The following is a 17,221-nucleotide window of genomic DNA, read 5'->3' on the forward strand; positions in this document are numbered from 1 at the left end:
GTGTGTGTGTGTGTGTGTGGTGGGGGGCAGGGGGGAGAGAAGAGGATTCTTAGAGACTCCCTGTCTCTAACTTTTTTTGGGGGGGGAAATGAATGTACGTAGCTGGACATAGACAACAACATCGGTAGCCTACAAGGTACTTGTTAAGCTAAAGGTTCTGTATTGATATTAGCTAGCTAGTCATCTTTTAGCTAACATTACCTGCATCCAACAGCTTTGCTCAACTCAGTCGGTTAGTTTGGGGGAAAAACTGAAAAGTTATTTGCGTTTTGCTGGTTTGCTGCCATGATTCTAACACAAACCTGCGTAGCTCTGCACAGTGGCGCAACTACACATTATTCAGGTGTATGCGAAAACATAAATCGGCGGGAAGGAACGTCAGGGTGAAGGAGCGACGCTGACCAACCTCCCCCGCCGAGGCGATGATACGTGAAGTGTAAAAATCGCTACATTTACCTCGTTATGTGCGAGAGGTGAAGGAGCGTGAGGCGCGCTGAAGTGTATGGGAAAACATAATCGGAGAGTCGCCCCCTCCAGACGGGGTTTTGGCGCCCCCTCTGGTGCTGCGCCCCTATGCGTTGCATACGCTGCATACCCACTTTTTGCGCCTCTGGCTCTGCACAGCAGCAGCAGGTCTCCTTCACTGCGAACAGCGCGAGCTTCGTAGCGCTCATGTTGCGTTTAAAAGCGGCTCGGAAAAATAGGTTACCACATGTTAACAACAGATTAAACAGTTTTAACTGCTGATAAAAGTGACAGAGGACACAGATATGGGAAGTGTAGCCCCTACTGTATCAAACCGACATAGAAATAACAGAGAGTTGGGCATTCTAAGGTAAAAACCCAGCGCACACAGCGTTCATGTTTTTTGTTTGTTTTTTTCCATCCAGACGGCTTCCCGCGCCCCCCCTGCAATTACACGGCGCCCCGCCTCGGGGGCGCCCCCCACAGTTTGGGAATCTGCACTAGAGTGTGGGGCTAGATATGGTACTTAACTAGAAAAGTGATTGTTGCCCCCTCCAGGCTGGTGTACATTTTCTTCCTCAAGTGGAAACATTAAAGTTTTATGGTGCCTTTATTTGTAAAAATGGATTGGAACATCGTTGGAAACAATACAAGATCTAGCCCAGTTTGTTATGGTGAAGTCAAACACCAAATATTTACTGGTTCTACATTTGAACTCGAATCTATGGAGTAAAGGATGATGAACATAAGAGCAAAATCTCAAACAAAGCTGCTGAATGAACTTCCTCTGCATAGTGCCTCCATCATCAGGAGAGAGACGATCACATATTTCTATAAATTTATCCTATACAGTGCTTTGGGATAACATTTTTGTCGTGAATTGGTGCTGTAAAACTAAACTAACTTAAATTCAGTTTTAACTAAAGTAAAACTACTGCTCCAGCTAAGTAACTTGGGGTGATTGAGACCTTCAGTCAGGGATTCTCATAAATACAAGAGGGAGTGTTTTTTTTTTTTTTTTTTTTTTTTTTTTTTTTTTGTCATTATATTTAATGTCCTGTCTCCTCTTTCTTACAGTATATGAGGTGGTTACAGTCACAGGGGATGTAAAGGGAGCTGGGACTGATGCCAATGTTTTTGTTACCCTCTTTGGAGACTTTGGCGTCTCACCCAAGGTTCACTTGGCAAGCAAGTAAGTATAATTATGGTGCTAAATAAAAATGTTTCCCCAACAATTCCACCTTCTGATTTAAGACCATGCTTAATGTACATAACTACTGATGTTTACAGGTCTCACATATTTTCACAGTGAATCATTAACTTTTAATGTTTTCTGTTTTTCCCTAATTCCTCAGCACAGAAAAGAGGTACTTGCTAACTGGTCTACAAAAGGAGATGGTTAACATTCTGTACCTTTGTTTGCTTGTATTGTGAATATGAGACTGTATGGGAGAGAATTCCTATTCAACTTTCCACTGGTCACTCTAAAAACTTTGACATTTGAAAATAGACTAAATGGTTTCCTCGTGAAGCAGGAATCTCTCCTTCATACAGATGTAAAAAGAAAAACAACAACAACAACCAAAAACAACTATTGGACTCAGAATATCTGGAGTAAGGAGGAACTATGTGACATGGCTAGTCTTCGTTTCCATTCTCAAAGGAATGAAAGAAGACCACGATGTCATTTATGCAGATGATCAAATGACTTCCAGGGGATCTTATCAGCAGCAGGCTGCTTTTATCTCCACTCACGCTGACTGACAGACAGAGTTACCTTGGCAGCGTACAGGACACACACAGCTTATTGTCAACCACTCTGGATCATGTCATCCACACCTTGTGGTGGTCCCATTCATTCATTTCAGTATGCATCAACGTGTCTTGTATTCAGTATGTCCACACTGTGTGACAGCTAATTTGATAAAATACTGGACAAAGATGCCTTTGATTCCTCTGGTATTTACACAATAAACTTCTGACTTAGTTAGCAGTTTCACCTTACTCCGATATGCGTCTGGTCCTGCCTGTATTGTGTCGTGACAGGTTTACACTTTGCAGCACAATACAGGTAAGGGAGATGCTTATCTCTTCAAGCCTCCAAGGCACATTAAGAATGTACTTCTTTGGAAATTCAGTGTGATTACAGCAGATTTAAAATTGCATGAATTCCAAAGTTTGCAGTGTCTCCTTTTCATCTCCGCGGGCAACTTGAAATGGAGTATGAGGGCACAAGTTCACCTGTTGACAGTTTATGACCTTAATCCTTGGCCTTACCGGGGTAACATTAAAAGCAAAAAAATAAAAGACAGATGTGGGTCTGTCAGGGAATCTGTCAACAGATATAAGAGGCCATCTGATGCGCAGTCTTGGGTAAGAGGGGGATTTCATGTGCTCACACACTCTGTTTCCTCTCTGCGAGGGGCAAAAGTACAACACATGAACAAGGAGAGAGGGGTGAAGCGTGAGAGCCTGAGGAAGGTTTCAGATCATACCACCATCAGTCCACAGGCGTCCCTTAAGCCAGATCAGCCGGGGTGATGCCCTTTACAGATTCTGAGATTAGTTCCTTTATCTGTCTGTTATAATCTCACTGGATTAAATAATGGAAGTTGCTCATGCCAGATTTCTCACAAATTTTAATACTTTCTCACTTTTTTTTATTTTTTATTTTTATTTACAGAAGCCGGAATGCATTTGAGAAGAATAAGACGGATGTTTTCCGCATCAAAACACAAAACATTGGCCCAATTAAAAAGCTAAGGTACTGTATCATATGAAAATGCAAGTCACTGTAAAACCTCTCTTCATTGCTACACTAGAGTTGTTTCCATCATTGGATCAAATGTTTAAAATTTCCAAGTTATAGGCAGCTCAATGAACGTAAGCTTCGTGGTTAAATAAACCATGCAGAATGTAAGCATGTGTTTATCTGTTGGACATGAAGAGATTTTGTCCAGTGACAAAAGGTTAAATCCCATCTGTTGTTATGAGTGGATGAAGAGGAAGCAGAGCTACGTCACAGCCAGCCCACACGAGTTACTGAATCAGGCAAGGATTTATGAAACCCAAATTTCTAAACATGCAAAATCACCACCTCTACAAGTTCAAGAGCAATCACATCGAACACTTTTCATCTCATCTCACCGAGCAGAGCTATCACTGTTGCCGTGGAGACCACTCGGCTAACAATTGGATGCATTTTATATGAAGGAATTGTGACCAGCTGCAACTGGTACTTCTTAGAGGTCTCTCTCAACAACAGTATTTTTCCTCCCAATTTTCCAGAAAGACCAGATTTGTAGCTTAGCAACTGGGTTTGTATGAAATTAATAGCCTTGTTTAGTATTAAACTGTAAAATTTTATCTCATGTGATGAGACGATTAGAGTGTGCAAATCAAATAATGTGAAACTCGGACTTTTGTTTTCTCTAGAATTGAACATGACAACACGGGAATGAGCGCCAGCTGGTTCTTGGACAGGGTGGTGGTGACCGACATGATCCGGCCCCATCTGCGCTTCTATTTCCCCTGCAACAACTGGCTGAGCCGGGAGGAGGGTGACAACCTGTTCGTCAGGGATCTCCTGGGCAGTCTAAACCCCATGGATGTCCCAAAATGTAGGCCACAAACTCCTCTTACAAAACCACAAAACAAGCGATTACAATTGGAAAGACGTTGTTTGGAAAAGTTGTGGATCGTAGTAGTGATTTGTAAATGTAAACCGAGGCCTCACAAAGGGCACAATACATTTTTAAAGATGAGGCAACCTTCCACAAAAACTGAGTAGTAATTGGATGTGTTTGACAAGGAAGACACTACTCTGCCTGAAAGTCTGCAGGCCGTCCTATAGTTTCAGGTTGTAACTGAATGCTATCCCAGTGTAGTCCTCGGGTAAAACTGGTCCCTGTGACCCCTGCCGTAATGCGATCTAACATCTTAGCACCTAATGACAATCAAGTCCAGCATTGCAAAGAGACAGTCGTAGCAACACAGCTGTTTGTCAAATACACACCCAGAGTTATAAATATTTAATTTGGAAACCATTTCAGAGGTGATATTTGAGGAACCTTAAGAAAGGGAATAGAGCAATTTAGTATTCTCCACTGTGGATTGGAAACTGCATTTGAGGCTTTTCCAGTGATTTTCACAAGCCATTTCTGGCCTGATGTGTTATTTTTTGTCTTGCAGTAAATAAGTATCTTGTGAGTGTTTTCACTGCTGATATGAAAGGAAGTGGGACTGATGCCGATGTCTTCCTGAATATCTTTGGAGAACATGGTGACACAGGTAATGTAGAATACACAGGACGGTTGGGTCTTCAAATGCACTCACTGGTAATAAAAGGTAAACACAAAGGAATAGTGGTGGAAATTAAAAGATAGCACACATGAATCTGTATTACAGTCATTGAAATTCCAGATCCACTGGGTCATAGAGATGGCGGCATGCTCCATGTCAGAAGAGTGTGGCTCCCCTTCTGGCCTGGATACAAGCCACAGTTTGCTGTGGAATGGAGTCTTACAGCTGTTGTCTCCAGTGTTTTCCCACTGTGTTGATCCTAGAGATCAGAACTGGGATGAAATTGATGTCTCAGCTGATGCCACACAGGTTTGATTGGGGAAAGATGACAGAAGCTGGGTAGCCATGGACCTTCAGATGCCTTCATGTACACATTGGCTTCAACACTGGGCCAGCTGTGCATCTGTATACCCCGTATGCCAAGCGACACAATAGCCCCAGACTCATGTGAACCCACAATGCAACTCCACTTAATCCTGACAAGTTGGTTTAATGCTGTATAATGCTTTTGCAAGGAATGTTGGATGGTTGGATAGTTTAGCAGCTACCTTAGAGCACTTCCTCTCCAAGTGCCACCAATTCTGTTATTCTATGAACCTTGCAAATTTAAGGACATAGAACCTTCTCTCCCCAGTTGCACTAGTTAACATCTAGATTGAACTGTTGCTTCTTGGTGTTTCACCTCTTGAATCAAACTTATGTAGATTCAACATCAGTCCAATATAAGGCTCAAAATCATATCTATTCAGCAGTTCACTTTCAATAACTGCAACTTCTTGGGCGTCTTGAAGTTTCACTCTATAATTCTTAATCATATTTTGTAATGTGAAAGGGGAAAGAAGACTGGATAGTGACAAAGACAACTTTGAACGTGGTTCAGAGGACAAGTTTACAATAGAGGCTCCAAACCTGGGAAGGCTTAGAAAAATCACCATCGGCCACAACAACAGAGGTTCCTCAGCCGGATGGTTTCTAGACAAGGCATGTAGATGGATGAAGTTGTGGTTTTAAAGACGTGCACTTCAAAAAACAAAAACTGCTAATTGTGCTTGATGTTCCTTACATCGCAGGTTGTCATAGATGATATGGGGAATAAAGAAATATATGAATTTCCGGTGAATCGCTGGTTTGCCATGGATGAAGATGACGGCAAAATACAGAGAGACGTCTTGGTTGGATCAATGCAACCAATGGGTGTGATAATAAGTGCCATCAACTTGTGTTTGCTACACTTTAAGCATGAACCATCAAATAAATTCCTATTTAAATCCATTTAAAGAGTATGTTTTCAATCCAAAAAAGGTAATTTTATATTTTTATCTGCCTATTCAGGGATTATATACAATGTTCAAGTAATGACTGGTGACATCAGGGGAGCAGGAACCAACTCCAAGATCCACATGGTCATGCATGGCTCCAAGGGCTTAAAGAACAGTGGCAAAATTTTCCTAGAAGGTGGTGCCTTTGAGCGAGCTCTCATTGACATCTTCAATGTAGAGATCTGTGAACTGATCAGCCCTCTCAGCAGGGTCACCATCGGTCATGACAACGGTGCCGTTGGTGCAGGGTGGTACTGTGAAAAGGTACTACACATTTCTAATTGGTAACAGATTGATTGTAGCAGCGTGGTTTATCCATTAAGCAGCCATTTTGCTTGCAGGTGGTGATATACTGTCCGTTCACTGGCATTGAGCAAACATTTCCATGTGGGATGTGGCTGGATGAGGACGAAGGAGACGGACTTATTGAGAGGGAACTGTATGAGATGGTCTCGCTCAGACAGAAAAAACAGAAAAGTGAGTTAAAAAATAAATCATAGTGTTTACTGCGTAGAAAAAAAATTAATTTATCTTTTTTTTTTTTTTACAATTTTTGTGTTGGAATAATACTCTTTTTATTCACGCCAGAGTACCCATGGTCCTTGTGGATTTGGACCTCAGACATAAAAGGCGCCGGCACAGATGCCCAAGTATTTCTGCAGATTTATGGAGAGAAAGGAAAGTCAGATGAGATCAAACTGGAAAACAATTCAGATAGCTTTGAACAAGGACAGACTGACAAATTCATGGTAAATCTGGGATCGTCTCATTTTTTATTTGGTTTATTTGTGATGTTGATCCATAAAATGTTCCTAGGAGGCGATTTTAATGTTTTTGTTTATACCTAACTTTTTTGGGGGGGATTTCTGTAGATCGAAATGCCGGACATGGGACGATTGTTAAAATTGCGGATCTGGCATGAGAAGAGAAATCCATTTGCTGGCTGGCATTTAGCGAAGGTGAGCCACGACTATTCTTTCTGTTGTATGAAGGAAGTTCACAAACCAGAGTGCAGTAAAAGGTGAGCTTGATGACAGACGAGACTTTTTGCAGGTCACTTTGCTCAAGACTCTAACCATGGACAAGTACTCTTTTGAATGTGGCCGCTGGCTGGACATCAATGAAGATGACAATGAGATTGTCCGAGAACTTCCCGCCACAGGAGCACTCATTGATGAGCCGCTGCCCCGTAAGATATCAAGATATTCCCCAGTTATTAAAATATATAGTGTTTAAGTACGGTGTGGCAGGAACGGTGTGAATTGTTCCTAGAGCAACACCAGCTCTTTCCTGATACTTTCATTTCAGTGATAAAGTATCGGGTCACAATCTGCACTGGCAACGTCAGTGGTAGTGGCACCGATGCCAGCGTGTTCCTCAATGTTATTGGAGACTTGGGTGACACAGGAGAGCGTCTCATGTTTATGAGCAAAAACAACGTCAACAAATTTGAAAAGGGAAACGTGAGTAAACGATTAAACTAAATTTCACCTAAATTTACATTCTTGTTCTTTGTGAAACATATTTTAAGTCTCTATTTTCTCCTTGTTTTGCCCGCAGCACGACGAGTTCCTCATCGAGTCAGTCTTCCTGGGCCAGGTGCGGAGAGTCAGAGTAGGTCACGACGGCCGCGGTGGAGGCTGTGGTTGGTATCTTGATAAGGTGTTGGTCAGAGAGGAGGGACAGCCTGAGTCCTCTGCCACTGAGTTCCCATGTTTCAGGCAAGACGATACTCTCAACAAGAAGCATCTTGAGCTGTAAACTGAAAATCTTAGCATGTATGCTACATCTGTCTCAGGTCCTGTTTAAGGTCTTTGCTGGATTTACTTCAGTTTACTTAAACTCAGGTACAAGGATCAGAAAAAAGAGGGAGCAAAGGAGCCACAGTTCATGCACAGGCATTCACACTACACACTAGTTTAGAATGGATCTAACCTGATATACAGGGTTATGAAACAAAATCTTTACCCGTTATAGATTTCGTCTGCAATTTATTATCAAGTTTGATATCAGACAAAGATAGTTTTATTAAATAAAAAATAAAAGAGTGCTGAACTTTGCCAGGAGCGGCTGGCCGACCAACGTTAGAACAAGATGACTCACCCAAGAGGTCACAAAAGAGCCCAGAACTGCCTCTAAGGCCCTGCGGACCTCACTGGCCTCAGCTAGCCCTTTAATGGCTATAGTCATGTCATCTTGATGATCTCCAAGACCATTGGGAAACATTTCTGAGCACTGTTGAGATGAAAGTTACATCTGGCTTAAAACTAACGGACCCTTTTAGAAAAACAATAACATTCAAACACGGTGTGGTGATGTTACGGTCTGCGGCTGCTTGGGTTTCCTAAGACCTGGGAGATTTTTGCCTTAATGCATTTATATTTCGGACTGTTAGAAAATAAGCAGCGAATTGTTGATGTTTTTTTAATCTTTATATTCAGTAAAATGTAAAAATGATTTTACATGTAGGAAAGTGATAAAATATTTTTTTAATAATTCACATGTTTACATCCTAATTGTTCTGTGCGAAGACCACCTAAGCCAGCTGTCAGACGGCTAAAATCCTTCCGGCATTTTTAGAAGTCTTCTTACTGATGCAAATTGCCCATGTTTGGGGTCAGTAGGTTTCCAGTGGCATGTGTTTAAGTAGTTAGGTAAGAGCTGGATGGCTTTGCCATTACAAATGGACACTAAATGCATGCAGCCAGCCAGCTCTCTCGTTCTGTAACTGGAGTGCAACCGCAAAGCTGGGTGCAGTGTTACTTCCCGAGGAAAAAAGTGTTCTTCCTGCCTGTCTGTGTTGCTCATTAGAGACGGCTTGGGAGACTTAAGACGAAGTAATGAGACAGAAGAGCCATGTTCGTGATTCTTCTGGAGTTCCTTTTATGCGGCCAATTATTTTATCCAGTCAAACTCACATTATCACAATTGACTACAAACTTTGGTTGTAATAAATATTTATTTTTTTATGTTGAAATTGTGCCTTAAGTTTAAAGCTGGGTAAGTATTACTTCCATAAGACAAAGATATACATTTTGTTGCATGTATACATTTCATGTTAAGTTTTATATTACCTTGATTTTGTGTTTGTCTTGTTATATAATTTTTTTCTTTAATATTAGTGATTTATTTCAAGTCATTCTCATGACAACAATGTACTAACAAATATATTTCTCAGATAAATATAACATGGTTTTTATTCTAGGTGGCTTGATCGCAATGAAGATGACGGGCAGATTATCCGTGAGTTGGTTCCAGCTGGAGACGGGGTGCGTCTCTTTAGTAAGTCACTACAGAACTTTTTTTTTTCCAAACCCATTCATTGAAAAAAAAAAAAAAAAAAAAAAAAAAAAAAACACCAAACAAATAATTTAACATTTGTGTTAAAATTTGAATAAACAATGAAACATTTTGCGTGCAGATGTCGGCTACCACATCGCAATCAAGACAGGCAGCGTGAACGGTGCCAGTTCTGACTCCAAGGTGTTCGTGAAGCTGTACGGTGAGAAGGGCGACACTGACAAAGTGATCCTGGCCGTCTCAGACAATGACCTCAGGAATTACTTTGAGACGGCAAGAACTGACATCTTCACCCTTGATACGTATGACATTGGAAAGGCAAGTGTGTTGTATCTCGGAGAAAAATCACGTTCGGGCACTTTATTTGAGGCTAATCCCTGTATTTCATCAATTTTACTCTGTACGTGCAGATCAACCGTCTTCTGATTGGTCACACAAACGAAGGCTTACGAGCCGGATGGTTTCTGGACAGTGTGCAGATTTCCGTGCCGGTTCACGGGATGCAGTATATGTTCCCGAGCCACCGCTGGCTCTGCAAAGATGAAGCAGACGGCAAAGTGGAGGTTGAAATCTATCCCAGCGAGGTCTTGGAAATTGAAAAATGTAAATGAAAAATAAAACAAAGTATGTCCCTCTTGTTTACATGTTTTTTTTTTCTAAACTTGTCATGGTGAACTCACACCTTTTCTTTAACAGTGATCAACTATGAAATAACAGTGGTCACTGGTGACATGCGATCAGCCGGGACCAACGCCGACGTCTTCTGTCAGATATATGGAGATGAAGGGAAAACTGAAATCCTCGCCCTGAAAAGCCGCTCCAACAATTTTGAACGTGGCACCACTGAAATCTTCAAGGTCTCTGCTAAACCTCAAGATATGTTAATGTTCACTGTGTATTTTTCTTATGAATGTCCTCAAAAGGCCGGTTGTGGCAAAATGTACTGATAAAACCCATTAACAAACTTCTGAAATTTGAATAAATAGCCACCTCTGCACTCAACGAGTACTTCTTAAGATTCAGTAATACTGAACATCATTTCAGATTGATGTAATTTGGCAGCATATATATGAAAACTACAGAAAAAGATTGTGGCCACTGGAAAAAAAATAATGATTCTGGCTTTAGTTTTCTGAGATAAAGTCAAAATTCTGAGAAAAAGGTTCAAATTTTCACATTTTTTTCTCAGAATTTTGATCTTATTTTCCTCAGAATTTTGATTTTGCTTCTCAGAATTCTGACTTTTGACCTTAGAAGATTAAAGTCAGAATAATTCTGAAAAAAGTCAAAATTCCGAAAAAAAAGTCAAAATTCTAAGAAAATTATTGTTATTTTTTTCTGTGGTCTTAATCTTCTTTCGTTGAAAACTGCTGTTATTTAATTGACAAAATATTGTTTAAACAGACAACAGTTATTTTCAAGGTTTATGTGTCTCTGGGCCACATAAAACTTTATAATGGGCCAAATTGCAAAAAAAGAATGAGAAAAAAAAAACCTTCAGTCTCTAGATGCAGTTTCTTACAATCACAGCAAAAGGTGCATTTAGACTGAAAAAAACAAACAAACAAAAAACATTTCAGACACATACATGCATACTTCAAATACTGCTGTTTCCCTAAAATGCAGATTGAAGCTCTGGATGTCGGGAAAATCTATAAAATCCGAATCTTCCACGACGGTAAGGGCATCGGAGACGGATGGTTTCTGGAGATGGTGGACATCAAGAGGCTAACGATGGCCATGGTGCAGATTGAGGTGAAGAAAGAAGAGGCGACTAAAAAGGACAAGAAGAAGGACAAGAAAAAGAAAAAGAAAGAAGAGGAGGAGGTGGAGATAATTGAGGAGCTGCAGGAAGTGGTGGAGACATTTACTTTCGCTTGTGGCCGCTGGCTGGCCCGGGACGAAGAGGACGGGGAGATTGTGGTTGAACTGCTGACTGACTCCAACGAGGAATTGGAGAGTAAGTGGAGCATGACTGTAATCTGCACACTCACTAATATGTCAAGCCTGACAGGCAGTGTTTTAATTAGCCACTGCATTCCATTAAAGACTTACTTATGTTTTCCTTTCAGTGAACTCTTATGAGGTTTATGTATACACTGGGACAATGTGGGGTGCCGGGACCGATGCCAAAGTCTACATCACCATTTACGGAGAGACTGGTGACACAGGGGAGCGATGGCTCAGGAAATCCAATCACCTGAATAAATTCGAGAAAGGACAGGTATGTTTTGTTCGGTGGAACTCGATTTTAAAATGAAGTTTAATTCAACTTTTGTTGTCAAGGAAAACGGTCACCACTTCTAGTGGATTAATGTATTTCCTGTACTTATGATCCAGTTGAGATAAAAGATATCTTCTCTCAAAATTGTAGCCTGTATTTAAAATGTTTTTAAAAAATTGTACTTCTTCTATAACACTTTAAAAGCTTTAGCACACAGAGAGCAATCCTTCATTATTCTGCTCTATAGAATATTAAAAGATTTATATTTGTTTGTGTTTGTGGACAAGAAACTGTTTTTTTTTCCAAACTTGCCTTCCAACAAACTGGTTAGCATGTAGATAGAGGCCACTACACTGAAAAAGCACAAAATCTTACCAAGTATTTTTGTCTGATTTCCAGTGCAAATATCTTACTACACTTAAACTTAAAATAAGACAAAAAAAAAAAACATAAACAATGCAAGTAACTTTTCAGCAAGAAATAGGAACTTGTTTTATGTCAATAATTCTTTCATATTAATGAAAAAAAAGTTCTAGTTCCACTTAAGGACAGGTTCACTTAAAGCAACCTCCCATATATTGCAAAAAAAGTTATTTGTAAGTTGGTTTTGTGTTGTTTCAAGTGTACCCAAGTGTCTGTTTCATACCCATGTTTTGAGATATTTCCACTCAAAACCTGGACCAAAAATACTTGGTAAGGATTTGTGTTTTTACAGTGCGGCCGTTTTTGACATTTGATGACCTTAAGATGACACTTTTTGCTGCAGTCCTCCAACTGAGCTTCAAAGATTTTTACCTCCTTCACCATATTCCTCACTGGTCTGGTTTCCTCATTCCCTTTTTGAATGGAGGCCAAGAGGAATGTGCTTCTGTTTCAAGTGATGTTTATGCCTCAGGGCCACAGGAAGAAGTCATGGATTACTAATTGAAAGTTCATGTATGCTTTGAGGAGTATAAATTAAAAAAAAACTTTCAAGTACACATACTTCTATTAACTAAAGAGTACAGAATGCCAACAAAAACTTTCATACCCATGTTATATTTAGGTTTAAAGTGATCTTTTAATTTTACCAACATGCTTCGTCTAACTAGTAGTAACATTTGCCCCAGCCAGAGTGGTGACAGGGAGGCTTTCCAAACCCAAATACATCAAGTTTATCACCGAAGATGAATCATCAAAACATCAGCAGAAGCATGATCAACAATTAGGAAGGTTTTAATTCCAGTAAAGATTTATCTTTTGCTTATTGAGAAGGGTATAAATATTTGTTAACATGCCATTTTCTGATCAAATGTAAATAAAAAGTCTCTTTTTTCATATTTCTACTGCTTGTGTGTGACCCAGGAGGATGTTTTCAGCCTGACAGCAGTTGATCTCGGGGTCCTGAAGAAACTCAGGATCCGTCATGACAACAGCCAGGCCAGCGCCGGCTGGTTTTTGGACAGAGTGGAAATCGTGGACACCAAAGATGACACAACGTGAGTCACTGGGATAACAGGAAGAGGGCAGCTGACTGCTCAGCTATTCAGATCAGAGTTATCTGATCTGAGACCACAATATTGAAAAATGGTGTTGATTTAGGATATTTCACTCAGATGTGATAAAACAGTATTAATTCAGCCAACTCATAAAACATATTATGTCAGTAGAGCTCCACTGTGTGGTATGAAACGGTACTTGACTTTGAAAAAAAAAGATCACAAGTGTTATGTGGAGACTTTGAATCTGAACAAATCTAGAGAATATTTGGAGTAAATCACGTACTTGGACGCAGGTATTTTTTCCCATGTAAACGGTGGCTTGCTGTTGATGAAGACGATTGCCAGCTTGCCAGAGAGCTGGTCCCTGTGGATGAAGCCTTCATGAAGAAGGGGGATGAAGATGAAGACGACTCTGAAGCGACCCTTGGCTTGGAACAGAAGGGTGAGAACAACTATTGAGAAGCAAAAGTATGATGGTTCAACCAAAACCGTAATAAAATTTAATATCGCAGGATCTTCATCTCATATTTATTACTGTATTTTTTGTCACCTTTTGTTTTTATGTATCTTTAATACTTTACAGTTGCATAGCTTCCATCTCTATTTTTATGATTATTTATTTATTTCTAATTTGCGTCTCTATTTGCCTACCACTTTGCTGTTGACGCATATAAATCTTACCAGATTCGATTCTATTCTATTCTATTCTATTCTATTCTATTCTATTCTATTCTGAACCAATAAGACCCATTAAAAGGGAAATAACTTGCCTATTTAGTAACTTTTGTCTTGTTTTTTGGGTTTTTTTGTTTTTACAGCCATGTCAACAACATACACAGTGAGGATAAAAACCGGCGACAAGAAATATGCAGGAACAGATGCGAACGTCTTCATGACCCTTTTTGGTACCAAGGATGACACAGGTGACGCTTTAAGCTATTATATTGTGTTTGATTTGCATGCATCGTAATGTATTAAGCTCCTCTGTGCATATCTGCAGGTATAATTACTCTAAAGGCCTCAAAGACGCATAGAAACAAGTTTGAGCGAGGCATGATTGATGAATTTACAGTGGAAGCTGTTGACCTGGGACCCTTGAGGAAGCTGCGCATTGGACATGACAACTGCGGTACATTAAGATATATATATTTTTTTTCTTTTTTTAAACATTGCCAAATAACTCAAAGTTCATTCACATTGATGAATTTTTAAGGAGGAGGATCTGCAGGGTGGTTCCTCGATTGGGTAGAGATCGACGCTCAGTCTGTAGGGCAGAAGTTACGCTTTCCGTGCGGCCGCTGGTTGGACAAAGGAGAAGATGATGGGGAGATTGTCAGGGATCTCTTTCCTAACCCTCTTCAAACAGAGTTTTACACACCATGTAATACTCACTGTTTTATGTTGCACTCGTATGAAATTTGTTTCTTTTGGATGTGCCAAAAATACGTTTGATTTGTTTTATTTTTATTGTTCCTAGTTGTTCCGTACGAGATTAAAACCTTCACCAGCGACGTTTTCGGAGCCGGGACAGACGCCGACGTCTTTCTTGTTCTGTATGGAAGAGACGCAGTGTGCACTCAGCAGAAGTCCCTCTGTGTCAACAAGAGGGAAAGGAGAATGTACTTCGAAAGAGGAGCTGAAGACATGTTTATTGTTGAAGTACATTAAAATATGAGAAGCTACAAATTAATACATGCAGAATTTTTATTTTATTTTATTTTTATCTTTTGGAAAGCAGATGGTTGCCTATGGCAAATTTTTCCTTTAAAAGAGCATTTTGTATTGTTGTTCTTGCAGTTAGAAGATGTAGGGGACGTAATTGAGAAGATCCGCATCGGCCATGACAACCGGGGGGTCAACCCGGGCTGGCACCTGGACAGAGTGGAGATCAGACGCCTGCTCAGGAAGGGAAAGGTATGTCTGTAGCGTGACTGCAACAATAGAGTAAACTCTATATTGACCAGTAAACTCTTTAGCATTCAAATCATCTGGTGAAAAATACTATTTCTTTTAATTATTGTTGCGTCAAGCAGGTATGCATGATTATAAATGAATGAATGTAGCATTTTTCATTAAAAATTTTTAAAATTATGTGTTTCACCTTGTAGAATTTGACTTTTCATAGTGTATCTGTGTAATCGTCATTGTGAAGGTAACGTTGAAGGTAATCAACGTTTAAAATATCTATTTTTAAAATAATTAGATGTAAAAATTAATTATTAGATAATAACCTAAAAAATACATTATATCCACAGATTAACCTAAATTAATGATAGCAAACATAAAATAGTGCAACACTTCAAACTAAACATTTATCAGGTTATCAGCCCATTAGAAATATGTTAATGTAGAAAATATTTAAATTTATGAATATATTGGCAAAGGTTCCTCTCAATCATTTATTCCAAGACTGACTCTGGAAAACTTTCTGTTTTAGGGCTGCAAAGTCATTTCTCTTAGCAGTTCCCCTTTCACAGAAACATTTTGGACATCCTACCCCATTCGAAGCCTGAGGTCAAGGGTTAACATTAGGCTATAAAAGAGGATTCAGTCATAACCTGATGTTGTTTGTTGGACAAATAGCCAGATGGCAGTTCTTGTAAATGTACAGCACATGTACAGATCCAGGATCGATGAAGAACAACCCCAGTGTGAACACTGGCTGATCTACTGACAACACAATTCAACCCTGATGCTTATTTTCTGTTTAAAGTCGCAGTAGACTCACATTTCCCATCTATTTACCACTTACCAGCATTTTCTTCTTCTGTTTCTAGTCAGCAGGTGGTGATGTTCTTCACCTGGAAAACTGACACTGCTCCAACAGTGTGGTTTTACTATCATCACGAATACACATTTGAAAACACAGACAGAAAATACTAAGATAAATTCTTGGTGGTAATAATGTTCATTCTGTTTAGGGCTCAGAGACCGTCATCTTCCCCTGTGAACGATGGCTCGCCAAGTCAGAAGACGACGGAGAAACAGTGCGAGAGCTGCAGCCCTCTGACATCATCACCGAGAAGCTTTCCAGAGACGGCAGCCTGAAAGTGACTGAGGTCGAAGTGGAAGATGCCCTGGAGAGTATGTTGTGTCTTGTTTTTTTTTCCTTTGCCTCTTTCCCTTAATAAATCTGTCATGACAGCATTGTCAAAAGATGGTAAATTGCCTCTTTGTTCTGTACATTGTCTTGAAAATAGCCAAAACCGATGTGCTCTGTTGCTGTTATTCCCACCACAGCGCACACATACAACGTGTCAGTGATGACAGGTGATGTAAGCGGCTCTGGTACGGACGCGAACGTCTTCCTCACGATTTATGGAGACCTGGGGGACACTGGGGAGAGAAAACTGAGCAAGTCGGAAACGAACAGTAACAAGTTTGAACGGGGATCTGTAAGAAAACGTTTTCTTAGCTACAACACTTGAAGAGAAGACACACAGTGCTCGTACACCTTGAGCTTTTCCACATTTTGTCATGTTACCACCACAAGCATCAGTGCAAAAATCATACAAGACTAATAATCTGAACCCTTTTTCCTAATATCGAAGGTGCAACTCTTCTCCCTATACAGACTGATTTTCATGGCCTCAGTCAAAATGGGATGGGTGAATGTCAAAGTCTTGCCACTAATTTTCTGTTAGATTTAGTTCTGGACTCAGCCTGGGTCATTCTAAGTCATATATCTGTACATATGCTTTAAATTAAAACCATTCCATTGTGGCTATTTATATTTTTATTTGCAAATAAACTTGAAACTTGCAACTTCACACTTCATCATCGTGCATAGTGTCGCTCTGTTCCATCAAATCTTAATGATGTGGAAAAGGTCAAGTGATAGGAATGCTGTACTTTCGTGAGGCGCTGTATATGTTATACATGCTTGTAATTCATCATCATCTTTTCTCCAAGGTGGATAAGTTCACGATTGAAGCAGTGGACCTCGGGCAGGTTTTTAAGATAAAAATCCGCCATGATAACAGCATGGTGAGTCCTGACTGGTACTTGGACCAGGTGGAGGTGTTCGATCTGGACACAGAAGAAGTCTACCTGTTCTTATGCGAGCGCTGGCTCTCCAGGAAGAGGGAGGACAGACTCATCGAAAGAGTCTTTTATGTCAAGGTAACAGA

The 17,221-nt window shown here is 40.1% G+C and overlaps 1 protein-coding gene across 1 annotated transcript in view; it reads left to right on the forward strand.

The window, feature by feature from the left end:
* The window catches only part of loxhd1a (lipoxygenase homology PLAT domains 1a), a 28,041-nt gene that overhangs the window by 2,625 nt on the left and 8,195 nt on the right, over window positions 1-17,221 (forward strand). The window contains exons 2-31 of the mRNA XM_015009002.2: window positions 1,543-1,657; window positions 1,821-1,832; window positions 3,149-3,229; window positions 3,901-4,085; window positions 4,657-4,755; window positions 5,600-5,748; window positions 5,838-5,961; window positions 6,100-6,350; window positions 6,428-6,563; window positions 6,675-6,835; window positions 6,959-7,045; window positions 7,140-7,275; window positions 7,395-7,549; window positions 7,647-7,807; window positions 9,292-9,368; window positions 9,508-9,704; window positions 9,797-9,989; window positions 10,083-10,243; window positions 11,013-11,346; window positions 11,459-11,610; window positions 12,955-13,088; window positions 13,385-13,533; window positions 13,910-14,014; window positions 14,092-14,220; window positions 14,305-14,472; window positions 14,569-14,750; window positions 14,889-15,005; window positions 16,013-16,175; window positions 16,332-16,486; window positions 17,004-17,213. Coding sequence (XP_014864488.2) covers window positions 1,543-1,657; window positions 1,821-1,832; window positions 3,149-3,229; window positions 3,901-4,085; window positions 4,657-4,755; window positions 5,600-5,748; window positions 5,838-5,961; window positions 6,100-6,350; window positions 6,428-6,563; window positions 6,675-6,835; window positions 6,959-7,045; window positions 7,140-7,275; window positions 7,395-7,549; window positions 7,647-7,807; window positions 9,292-9,368; window positions 9,508-9,704; window positions 9,797-9,989; window positions 10,083-10,243; window positions 11,013-11,346; window positions 11,459-11,610; window positions 12,955-13,088; window positions 13,385-13,533; window positions 13,910-14,014; window positions 14,092-14,220; window positions 14,305-14,472; window positions 14,569-14,750; window positions 14,889-15,005; window positions 16,013-16,175; window positions 16,332-16,486; window positions 17,004-17,213 — 4,478 coding nt within the window. The remainder of the gene's footprint in view (window positions 1-1,542; window positions 1,658-1,820; window positions 1,833-3,148; window positions 3,230-3,900; window positions 4,086-4,656; window positions 4,756-5,599; window positions 5,749-5,837; window positions 5,962-6,099; window positions 6,351-6,427; window positions 6,564-6,674; window positions 6,836-6,958; window positions 7,046-7,139; window positions 7,276-7,394; window positions 7,550-7,646; window positions 7,808-9,291; window positions 9,369-9,507; window positions 9,705-9,796; window positions 9,990-10,082; window positions 10,244-11,012; window positions 11,347-11,458; window positions 11,611-12,954; window positions 13,089-13,384; window positions 13,534-13,909; window positions 14,015-14,091; window positions 14,221-14,304; window positions 14,473-14,568; window positions 14,751-14,888; window positions 15,006-16,012; window positions 16,176-16,331; window positions 16,487-17,003; window positions 17,214-17,221) is intronic.

The sequence above is a fragment of the Poecilia mexicana genome, unplaced genomic scaffold (assembly GCF_051168715.1).
Source record: "Poecilia mexicana isolate PSO_F unplaced genomic scaffold, ASM5116871v1 scaffold_12, whole genome shotgun sequence".
Lineage (NCBI taxonomy): Eukaryota > Metazoa > Chordata > Actinopteri > Cyprinodontiformes > Poeciliidae > Poecilia > Poecilia mexicana.